The sequence below is a fragment of the Brassica napus genome, chromosome C4, assembly GCF_020379485.1.
Source record: "Brassica napus cultivar Da-Ae chromosome C4, Da-Ae, whole genome shotgun sequence".
NCBI lineage: Eukaryota > Viridiplantae > Streptophyta > Magnoliopsida > Brassicales > Brassicaceae > Brassica > Brassica napus.
Window position 1 is genome coordinate 37,489,874 of NC_063447.1, and position 18,343 is coordinate 37,508,216.

At 38.2% G+C, this 18,343-nt stretch overlaps 2 protein-coding genes across 2 annotated transcripts; both read left to right on the plus strand.

The window, feature by feature from the left end:
- The first annotated feature begins 4,537 nt into the window (after positions 1-4,537).
- On the plus strand, positions 4,538-5,983 carry LOC106378889. Its single transcript, XM_013818942.1, has 2 exons — positions 4,538-5,275; positions 5,324-5,983. The coding sequence occupies exons 1-2, from the start codon at positions 4,538-4,540 to the stop codon at positions 5,981-5,983; spliced, it is 1,398 nt and encodes a 465-aa protein (XP_013674396.1).
- Positions 5,984-7,979: 1,996 nt separating this feature from the next.
- Positions 7,980-8,627, plus strand: LOC125586055 (secreted RxLR effector protein 161-like). The gene has a single exon (XM_048755845.1). It carries the CDS (start codon positions 7,980-7,982, stop codon positions 8,625-8,627), a length of 648 nt encoding a protein of 215 aa, XP_048611802.1.
- Positions 8,628-18,343: the final 9,716 nt, after the last annotated feature.

The following is an 18,343-nucleotide window of genomic DNA, read 5'->3' on the forward strand; positions in this document are numbered from 1 at the left end:
CTTTCTTGGAGAGGAACAAGAGGAGATCATCTTGTAAGATGTCGCCTAGATAGAGCACCAGCGAACTCAACCTGGGCAGAAATGTTTCCTACTGCTAGGAGCCATTATCTGGCCTATGAGGCCTCAGATCATAAACCTCTACTTTCCAGCTTTGAGTACGTAAGGCACAAGCGGAGAGGCCTGTTTTGTTACGACCATAGACTAAAAGACAATGAGGAGGTCAAAAGCCTAGTAAGCAAGGTCTGGAAAGAGGCAACCAATAAGTTGGTGAGAGAGCGGATCATTCTTATGCGCCAAGCTATCTCCGAATGGAACAAAAACCAACACCGAAATAGCAGAATCATCATTGAGGAGAAGAAAGCCGCACTAGAAACGGCTCTTACCAGCTCAGATAATGACCGGACTCTCATTGGAAAAATATCAACGGAGCTAAAAGAGGCTTATGCCGCAGAGGAAAATTATTGGAAGCAGAGAAGCAGATTGATGTGGCTCAGACTGGGAGACTGAAACACCGGCTTCTTCCATGCAGTGACAAAAAACAGACGGAGAGCCAATACCTTATCTGTGATAGAGGATGAAGAGGGCAAAGCGGTTTATAAGGAGCATGAAATAGGCAGAGTAATCACAAACTATTTCAACAAACTTTACTCTACGGCAGGAGCAAGCAACAGTGATGATATAGTAGCGCAAGCTCTAAGGCCAATCATCAGTGCAGATGTGAATGAAGTTCTGATCAAACAACCGTCACCGCAGGAAATCGGAGATGCAGTATTCTCAATTCACGCAGATAAGGCACCCGGGCTAGACGGGTTCTCGGCGAGCTTTTTCCAGTCCAATTGGGAGGCGATAGGGGGAGAAATTGTTGCTGAAGTCCAAGCCTGCTTTGAATCTGATACTCTACCGCCAAAGATCAATGACACCCATATCAGGCTAATACGAAAGATACTGAGCCCCCAAGCTGTCGGTGACTACTGACCCATTGCCTTATGCAATGTTCAGTACAAGATCATCTCCAAGATACTGACAAGAAGGCTCCATCCGATTCTCTCCACGCTCATATCAGAGAATCAGTCTTCTTTTGTCCCAGGACGAGCGATCTCGAATAATGTGCTCATCATACATGAAGTTCTCCACTTTCTAAAGACATCAGATGCAGAGGTTCGTTGCTCCATGGCGGTCAAGACGGATATGAGCAAAGCTTATGACCGCCTCGAATGGGACTTTATCTGAGCTGTGATGCAAAGACTAGGCTTCCATCCCAAATGGATAAGACTGATCATGCAATGTGTCTGTCACCTACTCCTTTCTCATTAACGGTTCGCCTAGAGGAAGTGTGAAACCGAGCAGAGGAATCCGTCAAGGAGACCCTCTCTCACCATACAATTATTTATCATGTGTAGTGAGGTACTCTCGGGCCTTTGCAGTAGAGCCCAAGCTGATGGGTCTTTGATCGGGATTCAAGTTGCCCGGGGGTGTCCCCAAGTCAATCATCTTCTTTTTGCGGATGATACTATGTTCTTCATACGAGCCAGCAAAGATTGTTGTACTGCCCTCTCACTGATCTTACGGAAGTACGAGGAAGCTTCGGGACAGCGAATAAACCCGGAGAAATCGTCCATAACCTTCTCATGGAAAACCCCACTGGTGCTCAAGACAATGGTGAAAAGCATGCTGCAAATCGATAAAGAAGGAGGGGTCGGAAAATACTTGGGTATACCCGAGCACTTTGGAAGGAAAAAGAAGGATCTATTCACCTCCATAGTCGATAAAATCCAGAAAAAAACCCGAGGCTTGTCGACGAAGATGTTGTCTATGGCAGGGAATCCCGTGATGTTGAGAAGTGTTTTGTCGGCCATGCCCTCGCACGCCATGACCTGCTTTAAATTACCTCTCTCTGTGTGCAAACAAATCCAATCGGCATTAACGAGATTTTGGTGGGATGATAGAGAGGGGAATAAGAAGATGGCATGGGTATCATGGTCTGAGATGGCTTTACCCAAAGAACAGGGAGGGCTGGGGTTCAGAGATTTCCAGTGTTTCAATGATGCGTTTCTTGAAAAACTTAGCTGGAGAATTTTACACAACCCGGAAAGTCTGGTGGGAAGAGTTTTACTTGGAAAATATTGTAGAGATGAAGACTTCCTAACCTGTGGAGACCACTCCTCAATGTCTCATGGATGGCGCGGGATTCTTATAGGCAGAGATCTCCTAGTTAGGAACCTAGGATGGGCATTGGGAGACGGAAAAAACTATAACGATATGGTCCCATCCTTGGCTAAGCCTAACCGAACAGCAAAGACCAATGGGACCACCAACCGAAGCGACTGCTGAACTGATGGTAGCAGATTTGATGATGCCAAACTCTCGGGAATGGGATAGACAAAAGATCCAGTTCATTTGCCCAGCGGAAGCAAGAAAAATCCTAAGCATTAAACCTATTTTATCGGGGGCTCCGGATAAACAAATTTGGTTAGGCTCGGAAACAGTGGAATTCACAACAAAAACAGGATATTATGCTGCTTTAAAGAGTAGAACACAACTCCCCGAAGACCTCCACATGGAGATGGCAAATCCTTTTGAATGGAACAAACAGGTGTGGAAGCTCCCTACAGCACCAAAGATAAAGATGTTCCTATGGAAAACTTTCAAAAACTCTCTACCGGTGGGGACTAACCTGACAGCGAGAAACATAGCTGTAGATCACAGGTGTAAGAGATGTGGAATCCCTGAATCTAGTACTCATCTTCTGTTCCATTTTTCTTTTGCGCAACAAGTTTGGAAGCTAACTCCGTATGGAAGAAGCATGGACTCAAGCGGATTGTTAGATTTAAGGGAAAGCTGGACGAGCTTACGCAATCAGGTTGTTCTCCCACCAATAGGGCTGAACTCGCAGCAATTAACGCCATGGATCCTCTAGCATATCTGGATAGCAAGGAACAACGTTTACTTCAACAATAAGTTCACAACTCCTGAGGAAACAGTCACCAGGGCAATAGCAGCAGCAAGGGAATGGAACCTCAGTCAGCTTTCAACAGTGACTCATAATCACAAGCGAAACTCACCGACTGATATACCAACTGAAGGTACTCTGATTCGTTCAGATGCTGCTTGGAATGAATCTCTTTTACTTGCAGGACTGGGGTGGACGATAAGTATGGAAGGTCGGATAAGGAGCTTCTCCACCTCCGCAGAGTTTGTCAGAACTCCTTTGATTGCAGAGGGCCTGGCTCTGAGAGCCGCTCTCCAAAAGTGTAGGGATCTGAAGATTGAAAGGGCAAGATGTGAATCTGACTCAACACAATTGGTGCAGGCGCTGCAGAAGAAGGTCATGCACATGGAGCTCTATGGTATCGTAGCTGATATCAACGAGCTAGTTCTTGCTTTTGAATCTGTTTCTTTTAGATGAATATCTAGAGAGAAAAACAAAGACGCCGATCTGTTGGCTAAGCTATGTCTGGCTGATGAACAAGTATTGTATGATTTGAATGTTACCTAACTCTATTAATGAGTAATCAATGTTTGTGTTTCAAAAAAAAAAACTGCAACACCTCCGACCCTAACCACATCTATGCACATTGTGACATTCACACCGAACCTGACAACACCAACACTCAAGTCCCTAACTACCAAACAGCAAATCACGTGCTCGAACCACAAACTGATGGATCAACCACTCCCCCTCAGTCCAACTGTTGATGGTGATGTAGCCCAACAATCCACAAACCTACCAACTATTTATTACAAACAAAAAACCTAATTAATGATGAAATTAAGTCATGATTGAACCGTCTTTTATTTAGTCTTCTTCTTCCCATGTGAAGGAAATTTTGGACCAAAATAAACCAAAAGGAAGGTCGAAACTCCAAAGTACATCTCATGGCCAAAATACCTCAAAGTGTTAGAGAAAATTACAACTAAACCTACTTTTCTACTCTTCCTTTATGATTTACATATACTTTAAACATATGTAGGATACTTTCTAATTGTGTATTGACTTAAAATCCTTTTCCAACTCACCTAACTAAAAAAACAGTTTTATCCCATTACAAATCTTATTTTCCCCTCACCTTCAATACTAAATTTTTTTGTATCATGAAAAAATCTAAAAACTAAAGAAATAAACAAATGTGAATGTGATTCAGTTAGTGTCCTGGATTATCAAATTTAAAAAAAAAAGCCTAGAAGTCTCTTTCCACTAAAGCAAAGCGCATTTCTTCCCTTTGAGGAGGACAAACATGTTGGATAAGCTTCAAAGGTTTCTTATGTAATAAGTTATTCATTAAGAAAAGAATGATAGCTTATACTAATAGGATTAGGATAAAGATAAGGTTCCTAGATCATTATGTAATAGGTTAAAATAAAGGAAACCTATTGCTATATATAGAGATCGTAATGTAAGAGAACTAATAAGAAAGTTAAAAAAGCAAAGAAAGATAATAAAACAAAGAAACAGTTTTATAAGTTTGTGTGTTCTTGATTACTTTATTTGGTATCAGAGCCTAGGTTATTGCTCTAAGAATTTCAAGAAACATAAACGATGGGTGATACAAAACCTCTGATGAAACTAAGTGACTCTGTACCATCCGCAGTTGTTTGTCCAATGCTATCCACTTCGAATTATACCGTATGGACGAAGAGGATGAAAGTATTGCTACGTGTTCACAAGGTTTGGGAGGCAATCGATCCTGGATCAACCGATGAAGAGAAGAATGACATCGCAATGGCACTTCTGTTTCAGTCAATACCTGAGAATCAAATTCTGCAGGTTGGAGAGGAAGACTCCCCTAAAGATATATGGGAAGCCATTAAATCCAGAAACCTTGGTGCTGAACCTGTGAAAGAAGCTCGCCTACAAATCCTTATGAACGAGTTTGAAAGATTAAAGATGTCAGACTCAGATACTATTGATGTCTTCTCTGGCAAGATATCAGAAATTGCTGTGAAATCAGCTTCTCTAGGTCAGACTCTTGATGAACCTAAACTGGTGAAAATTTTCTTAAACAGTCTACCGAGGACAAAGTACATCCACATCACAGCCTCGCTAGAACAAGTTCTCGACCTAAACAAAACAAGCTATGAAGATATTGTTGGGCGTCTTAAAGCTTTTGAAGAACGTGTGCTAGGAGAAGAGACTCACGAACAACAAGGCAACCTTCTCTTTGCAAACTCCGATCAAAGTAATGAAAGCAACAAAGGGAGAGGCAGAGGATGGAACCGTGGTAGAGGTCGAAACAGCAGAGGAAGAGGACGTGGAAGAAATAGCTATGGCGACAAAGTAAAAGAGAAGCGAGTTTACTCGTAGATTGTTTGTTTCAATTGCAAGAAGAAAGGTCACTTTGCTTCTGTTTGTACTGAGAAGAAAGAAGATCAAGAGCTCAACAAGGCAGAAACAGAAGATGCAGACATAGATCTTTATATGCATGAAGTAGTTTTTCTTAATGAAGAGAAAGTGTTGCCAACAACACTTGATCCAAGTAAGAAAGAAGATGGAGTGTGGTACTTGGACAATGGCGCGAGCAACCACATGACAGGTGAAAGATCCTACTTCTCAGAGCTCAATGAAAACATAAAGGGGAAAGTAAAATTTGGAGATGGTTCGTGTGTGGATATAAACGGAAAGGGATCCATACTCTTTGAAGGTAAAACCGGTGAACAGAAGTTGCTAACTGACATATATTACATACCGGATTTGAGAAGTAATATACTCAGTTTGGGTCAAGCAACTGAACAAGGTTGCGACATTAGAATGAAAGAGAACTACTTAACGTTGAGGGATCCAAGTGGTAGATTGCTTGTAAAAGTTTTAAGAACCACAAATAGACTCTATAAAATCCCTCTCAAAGTTGGAAGACCTTACTGCCTACTCTCAAAGTTAAATGAAGAACCGTGGAGATGGCACGCCAGACTTGGACACATCAGTTTCAAGACCATAAGGAACATGGCGGCTCAACAGATGGTTCAAGGACTGCCTGAGATTGCATAAGTAGCAAATCTACAACTCTTGCCTGGTTGGCAAGCAAACAAGACACTCGTTTCCCTTGGCAACTACTTACAGATCGAGCCAAACACTAGAGCTGTTGCACGCGGATCTATGTGGCCCAATATCCCCTGCAATGCCATCACATAACAGATACACGTTTGTGATTATCGATGATCACACAAGATACATGTGGTCTATCTTATTAAAAGAAAAGAGTGAAGCATTTGAAAAGTTTAAGATGTTTAAGAGTCTTGTGGAGAAGGATGTTGACAAGAAAATACTAGCTCTTCGTACAGATAGAGGAGGTGAGTTCACTTCCAAGGAGTTTCAAGAATTCTGTGACAAAGAAGGCATCAAACGTTAATTAACAGCTCCTTACACACCACAGCAAAATGGTGTGGTTGAAAAAACAAATCGTACACTTATGGAGATGACAAGAAGCATGTTGAAAGCAATGAATGTTCCAAACTACATGTGGGGGGAATCAGTTCGTCATGCAACCTATCTAATCAACCGTGTGCCTACTAGAGCTTTAAAGAATCGAATGCCGTATGAAAGCTTGAAAGGAAGAAAGCCTAGCATAGGTCACATTAAGGTTTTTGGATGCGTTGCACACGCAAAAGTGGACTCTGTTCACTTAAGGAAGTTAGATGATCGATCTCAAACCCTTGTACATCTTGGCATCGAGCGTGGCTCGAAAGCCTACCGACTCTACAACCCCAATACTAAACGGAATATAGTAAGTCGAGACGTGATATTTGATGAGAAAGCAACTTGGAAGTGGAAGGGAGATGATAAGGAAGAGAACCACTCGGGAAGCTTTCATATGACGTGGGGAGCTACACTGGATGAAGGTAATGGTCCGTTTGTAGTTGGAGAGAATCAAGAAGAAACCATCGCTACAGATACAGAGCACCCTGTTGATGACCTAGAACCTACACATGCGGAAGAAGTAAACGAGCAGCCTGCAACTCAAGATGCAAGACGATCAACTCGTCAGACAAATAAACCTAGTTACCTTGAGGATTATACTTTACTTGCTGAGTTGGAATGTGAGTTGATACTACTCTCTATTAATGATGAACCGGCGAGCTGGCACGAAGCAAAAGGCAGCAAGCAGTGGACTAACGCATGTGAAGATGAGATTGATTCTATTAACAAAAACAATACTTGGATCTTGGTTGATAAACCAATAGGAGTCAAGATTATCGGTCTCAAGTGGGTCTTTAAGGTAAAAAGGAATGCAGACGGGTCTATCAACAAATTCAAAGCTCGACTTGTAGCTAAAGGTTATGTACAAGAGCATGGGATCGACTTTGACGAAGTCTTTGCTCCAGTAGCTCGATTAGAAACGATAAGACTTCTAATTGGTTTGTCGGCTGCAAACAAATGGGAGATTCATCATCTAGATGTCAAAACTGCTTTCCTACATGGAGAGTTAAACGAAGAAGTTTATGTTTCACAGCCTGAAGGGTTTGAAAAGAAGGGAGAAGAACATAAGGTTTTCAAACTCTCCAAAGCTTTGTATGGACTAAGACAAGCACCACGGGCATGGAACACAAAACTCGATCAAATACTCAAGCGACTTGGATTCAAGAAGTGCTCAAAATAAATCTCAATGTATCGAAAGGAAAGTAGAGGTAAGCTTCTGATAGTGGCTATATATGTTGACGATCTCTTTGTTACTGGAAATTCGGCTAAGGAAATCAATGATTTCAAGAAAGACATGTCGAAGAACTTTGAGATGTCTGACTTAGGGCTACTAACGTATTACCTTGGGCTCGAAGTAAGACAGAGCTCGGACTACGTGATGATTAATCAAGAGGCCTACGCTAGAAGAATATTGAAAGAGGCAGCAATGGATGAATGCAATTCAACTTGCATACCGATGTAGTTTGGTCTACAACTCTCTAAAGGAGTGAACGAGCCAGAGATTGATGTGAAACTCTATCGAAGAAGAATTGGTTGCCTTCGATACCTTATGCACACACGACCTGATATGGCATTCTCAGAAGGTATCTTGAGTAGATACATGCACTCGCCAAGAACCACTCATGGCAATGCACTGAAGCAAGTGTTGAGATATCTTAAAGGAACACTCGGGTATGGTTTATCATTCAAGCTAGGAGGATCAAAGAAGCTCATTGGGTATAGTGATAGTAGTCATAACACTGATCCTGATTATGGTAGAAGCACAACAGGACATCTGTTTTGTCTAGGAGAAACGCCAATAACTTGCTGTTCACAGAAGCAAGACACGGTTGCTCTATCCTCTTGTGAATCAGAGTTCATGGCGGCAACGGAGGCTGGGAAGCAAGCTGTGTGGCTGCAAGACCTGATAAGTGAGATCACGAACAGAGAACTTGAAAAGACATTGATTCGTGTCGACAACAAATCAGCAATTGCACTATCCAAGAATCATGTGTTTCATCGTCGAAGTAAACATATTCACAAGCGATTTCACTTCATTCGAGAAAGGATCGAGCAAGACGAGATTGACGTGGAACACGTACCCGGAACAGAACAGAAAGCAGATATCCTAACCAAGGCACTTGCAAGGATCAAGTTCAAAGAGATGAGGGAGCTGATCAAAGTACAAGACCTAAGTGAAAATGGATTGAAGCTTAGAAGGGAGAATGTTGGATAAGCTTCAAAGGTTACTTATGTAATAAGTTATTCATTAAGAAAAGAAGGATAGCTTATACTAATAGGATTAGGATAAAGATAAGGTTCCTAGATCATTATGTAATAGGTTAAAGATAAGGAAACCTATTGCTATATATAGAGATCGTAATGTAAGAGATCTAATAAGAAAGTTAAGAAAGCAAAGAAAGATAATAAAACAAAGAAACAGTTTTATAAGTTTGTGTGTTCTTGATTACTTTAGAACATAGCTTTTGATTGATCCCTATAAAGTAGATTTGAAAGTTGGAACAAGTAGTTGCCATAATGTGTGTTCACATCCACCACCATCCACCACTATGATTTCAATATATTGGTTTTAGCTGTATCCACAAATAAAATTATGGATAGATGTATTATTTTGTGGATATGAGATTTGTACACAAGGTCATTCGACATCCACCAAAGTTACTCAGACTACATAACTTCAGACTTTCTACACAGCCCCTCTAATCCTGACCACAAATCCTCAGCCTCTAACCACAAAACCTCAGACCCTATTGACCACAGGTTCTGAGCTTAACTAATCACAACTTCCATCCCCTACTTCCTAACCTAACCACAAGTATTTGTATGAACCATTGAGCACTAATCACGGACCAATCCGGCAATCCCTTTAATACGACACTAACCACTAACCACATGTAACAAAAGAAAAAAAATACAAACTCTTTGGCCATAAGTACTTACAGTAACTAAGCCATGAGTTACTAACCAGACTTCCTATTTTTGTTTTTGGTTTCTTGATGTTTTTTGTTCTGTAAATTTTACAAATTCCATTAGTATTTGTTCCCTAAGATATAGACCTAAAAAATTTTTTATGACAAATATAGACCTCAAATATCAAAATGACCAAAATGTAAAAAAGTTTAAGTTTTAATTTCCTTAAACAAAATGAATTCTTTAAAGTTTTGTTGTGTAAACTTTTTTAAACTTTTTTAAGTTTTAATTTCCTTAAACTCCAAAAATACACCCCTTAAACTTTTGCTGTGTAAGCTCCGGAGCCATGGTGAGAAGCACGTGGTTATAGAGGATTTAGAGAAGTGTGATGGAGACAAAAGAGTTTTGTGTTGTTGTGTTGTGTTTAGTGATTGATAATGTGGTGGCTCAACGGGGGATTATTATAGGCGAGAGGTTTAGTTGTTACCATGAAATCTGGAGCGTACATGTGTAAATTTAAGATCAGACGGTGGTGATTGGCGTTTGGTGAAAGTTCTGGAAGTGACCTAACGGAAAAATCTATAAACACCAACATTTATACCACTAAACTAAAGGATACTTTGTACATTAATGGTCGAAACTAATATATATTTATGAAGGTCGAAAACTTTTGATTCTTCGGTTTTCTCTGTGGGATCCACACTTAATTTTTTTATCTAATGATTTAATAAATACTTTATAACTCACGTTTTGAAATGGGCTTGAAATGGGCTTCGTTAAAAAAAGGCCCAATAGACCTCTTTGGTCTGTAAGCGTTCTCTTCAATGGAAGTTTAGAGCTTTCAATTTTTAATCAGCGGTTCATGACTCATCTAAGAAACACAGATTGACTCTTTGAGTTCCATGAATTAGTTTATCTTCTTTAGTCTCTACATCTCCCCATCTTTAATAAATTCATCATCGGTTGTTTTATTTTGTCTGATCAATCATGATTGTGTGGTTTTAATTTTCTTTGGTCATCCTTAGCTTGCACCCTTTGATCTAACCAAGAAGAAGAAGAAGAAGACATTTGTCGTTCAGGATGTCATCGAGGACTCAGCTGAGTCACACGGGAGACATACTATATGTTGCCTGATTGTTCAAGAAGAGTTTATGTGCGGTGAAACATATTTGTTTTTTTCATCAGTTGCTTTGTTTAATCTTTTTTTCCTGCAAATAATGATGGCTTTAACAGTTCATTTACAGGAGCCAATAAGTAAAAGAAGAAGAAGCCAGTGAGTGTTTGACATTTTCTGTCTTCCTGAATTTTTTTTTCATTCATTAAACTTGGATTTCGAAGATTATGTGCCTCACATTCTTTTTATTTTGATGGTTGTTAGGTTGAATGAAGATCATTGAATAAAGAAAATGTCGATGATCCAGAAGATTTGGAGGGTACTTTATATTTATTTCTCTGATGATTCTAGCGACATAAATTTGAACCATACAAAGGGTATATTGCAGAGCATCCTAATGACGAGGAAGAGGTGGAGGTAATTGAGCTGCACCAGCAACGTTACCCGTGGGAGGAAAGTGACATGGATTATTTATACGACGAGGTAAGCATATCATTAGATGGTTTGCAGTCCATCTTTGAGAGCCCTCGATTGTAAGTGTCTATCGTTTTGAAGTTGCACGGCACTAAGATGTAAAGAATTACTAATCACGATTACCTTACTAGCAGAGTTCTTTTGCACAGCTACTATCAATGGAATTAACATTGGAAATTGATGGTGCTATATTTCATGTTCCAAATGCTAACGCAAGCTCCAATTTTGATTCTCAGCTTTAACATGCCAAAATCACAATGTAGTGGGTGTTGTAAGGTAATTTAGTAGGCACAAATGTTCAGTTGAAAAAAATTCTAAACTGTATTTATGCATCAAACTTATCATCCATAACATAATAATATGCTTTTCTGTGCTAGGAACCATTTGTAAATAAATGTCTCGGATGTATATGAATGTTGAGTTTGTTGCTTTTGACAGTGAAATCACTAAGCTTGCAATGTGTCAGGACAGCAAAAGCATCTCAGCCGATGGTTAGCTTTACAATTTCGTTGGTTTTTTTTTTCCTATTATGTTGGATGGATTATTTTAGCTAACAAATATCGCAACAGAGCGTTGGCAATAACTCTAATAGATTTATATATACATTTAGAATTGGAAGTTTGGTGAGAACAGGAACAAGTAATTATGACACGCTATTGAACAATTATGCGCCATTTCAAGAGAATTGATTTCTTATATTTCCCATAATCAGTAAGATTTTAACTGTTTTGTCTACTTTGCATTCATACATCATTCTCCATCTAACTTATCGGTGCTACTATATAATGATCAAGTCATTTTCTGCACAAATAGGCAAGTGGGGATGTTACTTTGGGTGCGTGGTTTATTGGGCTTGGCTATACAAAGTCTGTTGTGACTCTAAAACTTTTACCTCATTTAACATTGATTCTGGTTCTTTGGAGAATTGCAGATTGTGAATGAAAGACACAAGCAGGGAACATATGTGTAGCTGCGTTCGACTCGACATGTAGCGGTATCTGCAGATCCGTTGATCCCATTGTAGAGGTTAACATGCAATGTGTTGACCTGGAAATCATTATTTGGAAGCTACATTTCGAGGCATTTCCTCGACGTATAAATAGACCATAGACAGAGTTTGATATTTATAATACTCAGTGATCATGGAGTCTGCAGAAAACAGTCATTTTGCATGTTCTATATGGAACTAAGAGATATATCCTTTGTATGATGATTGTATTATGATAGCTACTAACATAGGAGATGATTAGAGAAAGAGAAATGAGTATGAATCTCTTATATGAGTAGCTTTTGTAAACACATTTGGGTTTATTAAAAGTTGTGATAAGCAATTATGTTTATAGTAAAGGAAACCCGTCGTAGTGTCAATAACAAATGTGCTTGTTTTTTGGTTGTTTGGGATTGAAATAGCTTATGGATTTTCTAAATCAATATAATTGATTTGACTAAAGGTATTTTGGATGACAAAAAGAAAGATTGCAAGTTTAATAACTTCTACTTTAAACTTTAATTTCAACTAAATTATAATCAGTCTTTAATTCATATCATCTTAGTTATAAACGTAAGGATTTACTAGAATAAATACATAGTTTCAACAATATTTAATATGTGATTTAATAAACAAAAGAACACGTATGATTTTTAGGATTTAAAGAGATTGGAGACAATAGTTAATGAATATGAAAAGAATACGAAGCAGATGATGAAAAATGATTCGAGCAAATTAGTGGCAACACAGAGATAAGCGAGATAAAAATATCAATCAATAAAGAATGAAAGAAGAATGAACAGGGTTAAGTTATTACACAAGCCAAAACTAAGACAAATCAAACGACAAAACGTGAAAACAAATGTAAACAATACAAGAGGAGACGGTGAAGATAAAATGGATTGAAAAACTTAATGCTAGATTAGTAAGTAGGAGGCAAAAATAAATTAAAATGAAAAAACTATGCGCCCTGGCGTTGAGCAGCTACGGTGTTGTGAGAAAGACTTGTTATTCCCTGCGTCTAGGTGCATTGTACATTCCCCTAGTCGTCTACTTGACTTATGTATTTAATACCTTCACTTCAATGGAGAATACTCGTAATGAGTTTATTAAAACTTGATCATACATTAGCACAGGCTTTCAAAACTCTGATCACACGCACGACAAGTATTGTTCTTTCTCAATCTCCATACTGAATCTCTAGTAGTTTTTGTCCTCCACATATAAAACTGCAAACAAACACGCGAAGGAACGTGACCGTTTTTTTACGTCTTGAATCACATCATATTTCTATTTCATAACCATAAGAGATTTACGTAACGTACGTCCTTTAATTTCTGACAGCATTACTATATATTACCACCACATCATACTCGAGTGTTCCAGATCATGTTCCATCTTTAATCCCAAGTTTTGATAAACATCATCTAATAACTCGTTATCTTTGTTATCAACTATTTCCCGTTGAATAGTACAACACACAATGGGTAATTAAGCATATGAACTTATGTAACATCCTTGTTTATCAGAATAGTAGTTTTGTTCAAACCGGACGACTTACCGGGTCATTGGGTCAATGGGTCGACCGCGGGTGAACGGTGGGTTAATAAATAACCTATTTTATTATATAATAATATATTAGTTACGAAAATAAAAATATATAAACTAAAGTTAAATATTTTCTCAAATGTCTTTTTTAAACATAAAATGTATAAATATACAAAATATCAAAATAGTTTAGACTATTAAAAAATTTTGTAACAAGTTAAGATTAGTGACATTTAAAAAAAATCAAGACATAAAATTCATAAACATTTAAATGTCCAATGTGAATAATAAATTAAACTTCAAATCCAAAATAAACCAAAAGTAAAACATGATGATAGGGGTTTCAAGGCCCCAAATCAAATGTTGTAATATATAGGATGTCAAACCAGTCCTAAGTGATTATGATGCAAAGGGAATGCAAGACCATGCTTAATCTAAGTGCTACCAGTTTTTGAGATGATTTGAAACTAGATTACTACCTAAAATGCAATAAAGGACAAAGCTTTCTTTCTTATAAGAAGGGAGAACTCATGGGCTATGGGAATTGATCTTGGGTGATCAAGATTCAACCTAAAGGTGTCAACTTTTAACCAATCTATATCTACCTTAGGCCTAGACACAATCCTAAGCAAACTCTATCCCTAGATGAATGCTCATTTACCTAGATAACTCAAGCATCAAATTCCTTTGGTTGAATGTTATCTAAGTAATCATTAATCTCAAGTCTACTAGTCATCTTAACACCTTTAACAACAAATCCCTTTGGTAAAGGATGTTAAAAGCTTAGGAGAGTTGGTTCAGGCATTTCATCAAACACCTTTCGGGTATGAAATGCCTAGAGCTCAACTTTAGAGAGGCCAACTCTAAAGTTGCATTAAAAGCCCTCTACTAGCAAGGAATAAGATTGATCTATACCTAAACACCTTAGATCTAGCTTAATCACCCTTAATCTCTCTAATCATGAATCCAAAAATGACTACTCACTACTCCCCATGATGAGCCCAAGAATCAAAGATGATTTGGTGCTAATCATGATTAGTGATCAAGATAATCAAGCAATCACAAGAGAGAAATGATCAAGATAGGATATTTCACCTAAAAGTTCTTTTGTGATTAGATAGAAAACAAGATAAGATCCTACAATTAGGTCTGAAGGACCTTTATAGTAGCTTAAAGTCGAACTTGGTTTAACCCAACAAACCTGGGTTAACAAAAACACAAATTGGTAATTATCTGGTCAAACACGAAATATGTTGACTTTCTTGACTCGCAGCGGCCACATGAAACAGCTCCACCTAGCCGCTGAGGCACTCGCAGCGGCTTCTTCACTTCCTTGCATCACACCGCTGCGACAAGTACAATTGCGGCAGGGGATGAGCTATTTTTCCAGCGGCTTCGGTTCACCGCTGTGTTAGGCCGCTCCCATACTTCTCTCCATTTCTCGAGTCTTCATCTCTCGAGCGTCTCCAGCGGCTCCAGGACACCGCTGCACAAGGCCGCTGCCACACTTTGTCTCCGTTTCTCCAGCGCTTGCAGCGGCTTCTCGATGGGCCAAAAGGCCGCTGGGACGTTACGAGGCCGCTGGGACACTTAACCTCTGCGTCTCTTCTTCGAGAATCACCAATTTTGCTTCCAAACCATCTCTAGATGCTCCAAAGTCACCATTTGAAATCTCCATCACCTAATAAGGACATATGTAATGCAATGCAACCTAAACATATCTAAATGCTATCCTAAATGATCAACATGTGCAAGAATGAATGGTTAAAACAATGCAAATTGAGAAGATATCAAAACATCATTGTAATAAATTGTCAATAACAAAAATAAAATAACACCAAATCACATAAACAAATTTTGGTTCTCTCTACCATCTTTCCCTTTATTTTGTTCAGGGAACATAGTGAAATCTTCATCCAAATCTAAAAATCACAAATAATATTGTGTAATAGGTATTATATATGATAAATAATGAAAAGCAAAAAAAATAAAATAAGAAAAAGATAGAGAGTCAGTGGAGGTCAGCAGAGGAAGTGGAAGACGGCAATAAGTGAAAAGTGAATTTTTAATTGGAAATTTAGAATATAAAATAGAATCTAAAAACATAATTAAAAATTAAAGGAAAAGAGTAAAATTTATTTATTGGTTCAATCGGTATCGGATTTTGGGTTTTACCGAGTTTTTCCGGGTTTTTGGGTGTTTTTAAATTTTGGGTTTTTCACAAAATCCAAACCGGATTTATCTTGGATCACCGGGTTTACCGGTTCAACCGCCGGTCCGGGTCGAGTTTCAAAACACTGGTTAGGAGGTAAGATAATGGACATGAATGACGAAACGATATCTCTGACTATATACTGATGAGGACATCAAATCAGCATCAACCATGGAAAAAAGACACCAGAAAAAAAAAATCAGTGGAGAACATGAAGCTGTGAAACGCTAAAAAAAAGCCGGCCATGACATATGTGCAATCAAAAGACCATATCTTACAAACTAGGAGAATTTTACTCATGAAACCTGTTATGATGGATTCTACACTTAACAAGAGCACGTGACGTGGTTTCATATCAAAAGGATTAACGATAAAGAAAATATGTCATTTTCAAGTCAAAGGTGGTCTGACTTGCCTTATTTAGAAGATCTGGAGCATGTAATATGTCAAACTCAATGTTGACGTCCAGGAGACTTTGTCCTACTTCTAAAAGCACTCCATAACCTCTTAAGAAGCACCAGCACACACTGGATCAGACGGATCCTTGGAAAATACAATTAAATCAAACCGGAGCCATATATGGAAAGTTGGACAATTATTTGGTTTGATCATTAACAAAACAACATATGGCGACCATGAGACATTCTACACTTACCAGAGGAGCATGGAGACATAATTAGAGCATTAAATCACAGAAGATCAAGAGCATAAGAATGGGGAGCAGTTTACCTTATTTGGATTCAAGCAGCATTTCTGTCAAAAATCTCCAACGGCTCTTTCCATCATTCTTTGGAGCTTTGAAGATACATTCAGTGAACCAGGATATTCCAAGGCGTCATCAGTTCATGCCTAAGTTATCAAGACTCAAACAATCCCTTTCTTTCAGCCAAATCCTCCAAACCACTCCAAACGGCTAGTTTTAATTATGTTGCAAGTATTCTACTATTTCTTTTATTTTGAGCATTATATAAGCTCATTAACATCACCATTTGTAAGGCACGTCTTTCATCTAAGTTTATACGTAAAAGTGTTAATTTCCTTTCAAAGTTTGTCTTTGAATTGATTTGTTTTTTTTTCTGTGAATTAAGTTGTTTGAGAGAGTCAAATAGCTTATTCATCATAGACTTAGAGAGTCAGTCACATCCTTCCATCAGACCACCAGATTGTGAGATTCAATCAACCTTCAATCCGCAAATCCTCTTCAAGTTTATCATCTGACCAAGTTGAAAGAGTTATATGACCAGCAGTTTGGATCCATCAATCTATTCTTGTGAGGTTCGGTTTTGTGCCTGTATCATATACACACCCAGGGGCAGATCTACATAGGTAAAGGGGGGGGGGGGGTTCAGCTGACCCCAGTCCAATATAAAGAAAATAATATTTAAGCTTAGATACGTTAATATCATGTGCTCAGTTGGTTTAAAACTTTGCCTTGTACCCCCCTTTCCCACGATCAAGCCTTGGCTGCACCCAGTCGACATTCTTTTTTACCCTTTTCTTTACATAATTATGGGCCTAAAAATCTGGTTTTATGCTGAACATATGGGTCAAACTAGGTTTTGTTCAAACTTATTTATCTTTCCATTGTTTATTAGATGTTTGATTGTATGTTTTTAGCTTAGACCATTTCTCATTGTTTTAAATATTTTCTACAGATAATGATTTTCTTTAAACATTAAAAATTTTGAATTTTTTATTTGTTTTACATTTAAGATCATTTTCTACTTTTGTTGCAAAGTTTTCAATAATAATTTTCTTTTTCGGAACTGGTATAACAAATAAAAGATCTTTTCACTAAAATACTTTTTAGCACTGTATTTTTTTGGTTTTCTCTTAAAAGTTCAAAAAAATTTAAATCTCTCATGATTTATGTAATAGTACTTTTAACTGATATTAAAAGTATATTTTAAAATAAAAATAAAATTATGACCTCAATAAAAATATTTTCTGGTTGGCCACTTTACACACCTTATCAATTGTTTTCTGGGCGAGAAGTAACAGGGAGATATACACGCCATTTGATTTGAGCTTTCAGACACCTAGTTGCAATCTTTGGTTATGTGATATGTTTTGGATTTTTTTATGCGAGTCCTGGAAAAGCGTACTTACTGCTATGGCCTGGATATTACACTGTTTAATTTGAATTTGGAATGTTTTCCAACTAAAGTTGCTGAGTAGTTAAATCATGTAAACTGTTTGGGCCAACACATCCAAACTGATCAGATAACATTAATTTTGTTCTCAACATAAATCAAACTCATAACAGATACACCATGCCCCCAAGTTTTGGATGCTTTGTAGAAGGCAATAAGGGGATTCAAGCCATTTGCGACACAAACACTTTGGATCTGCTTCCCTTCAGCAATACACTAGGCATTTACTGTGGTCTAGAGGCTAAACCCCATACGTTGTACATTTGATTCTGAAGTCCAAACGTGTTGTGTGTTGCAATATTTGACAAAACATAATAGAATAATAATGGAGTGGGTCTCTGACGATGTCTTTGTATTTCCTCCCAAAAGTGTCGGTTGGGGTTGGACTTTTTAACCTTAATCATCGCCGGTCATCTTTGATTTGGGTTTCTTAATATTCATCTGCTTCCACTATTGTGTATGCGTATGTTTTACTTTCTTTTAAAAATTGTTCCCTTCACAAAAGGTTCGACCGTTGTTGCTTTTGTGAGAT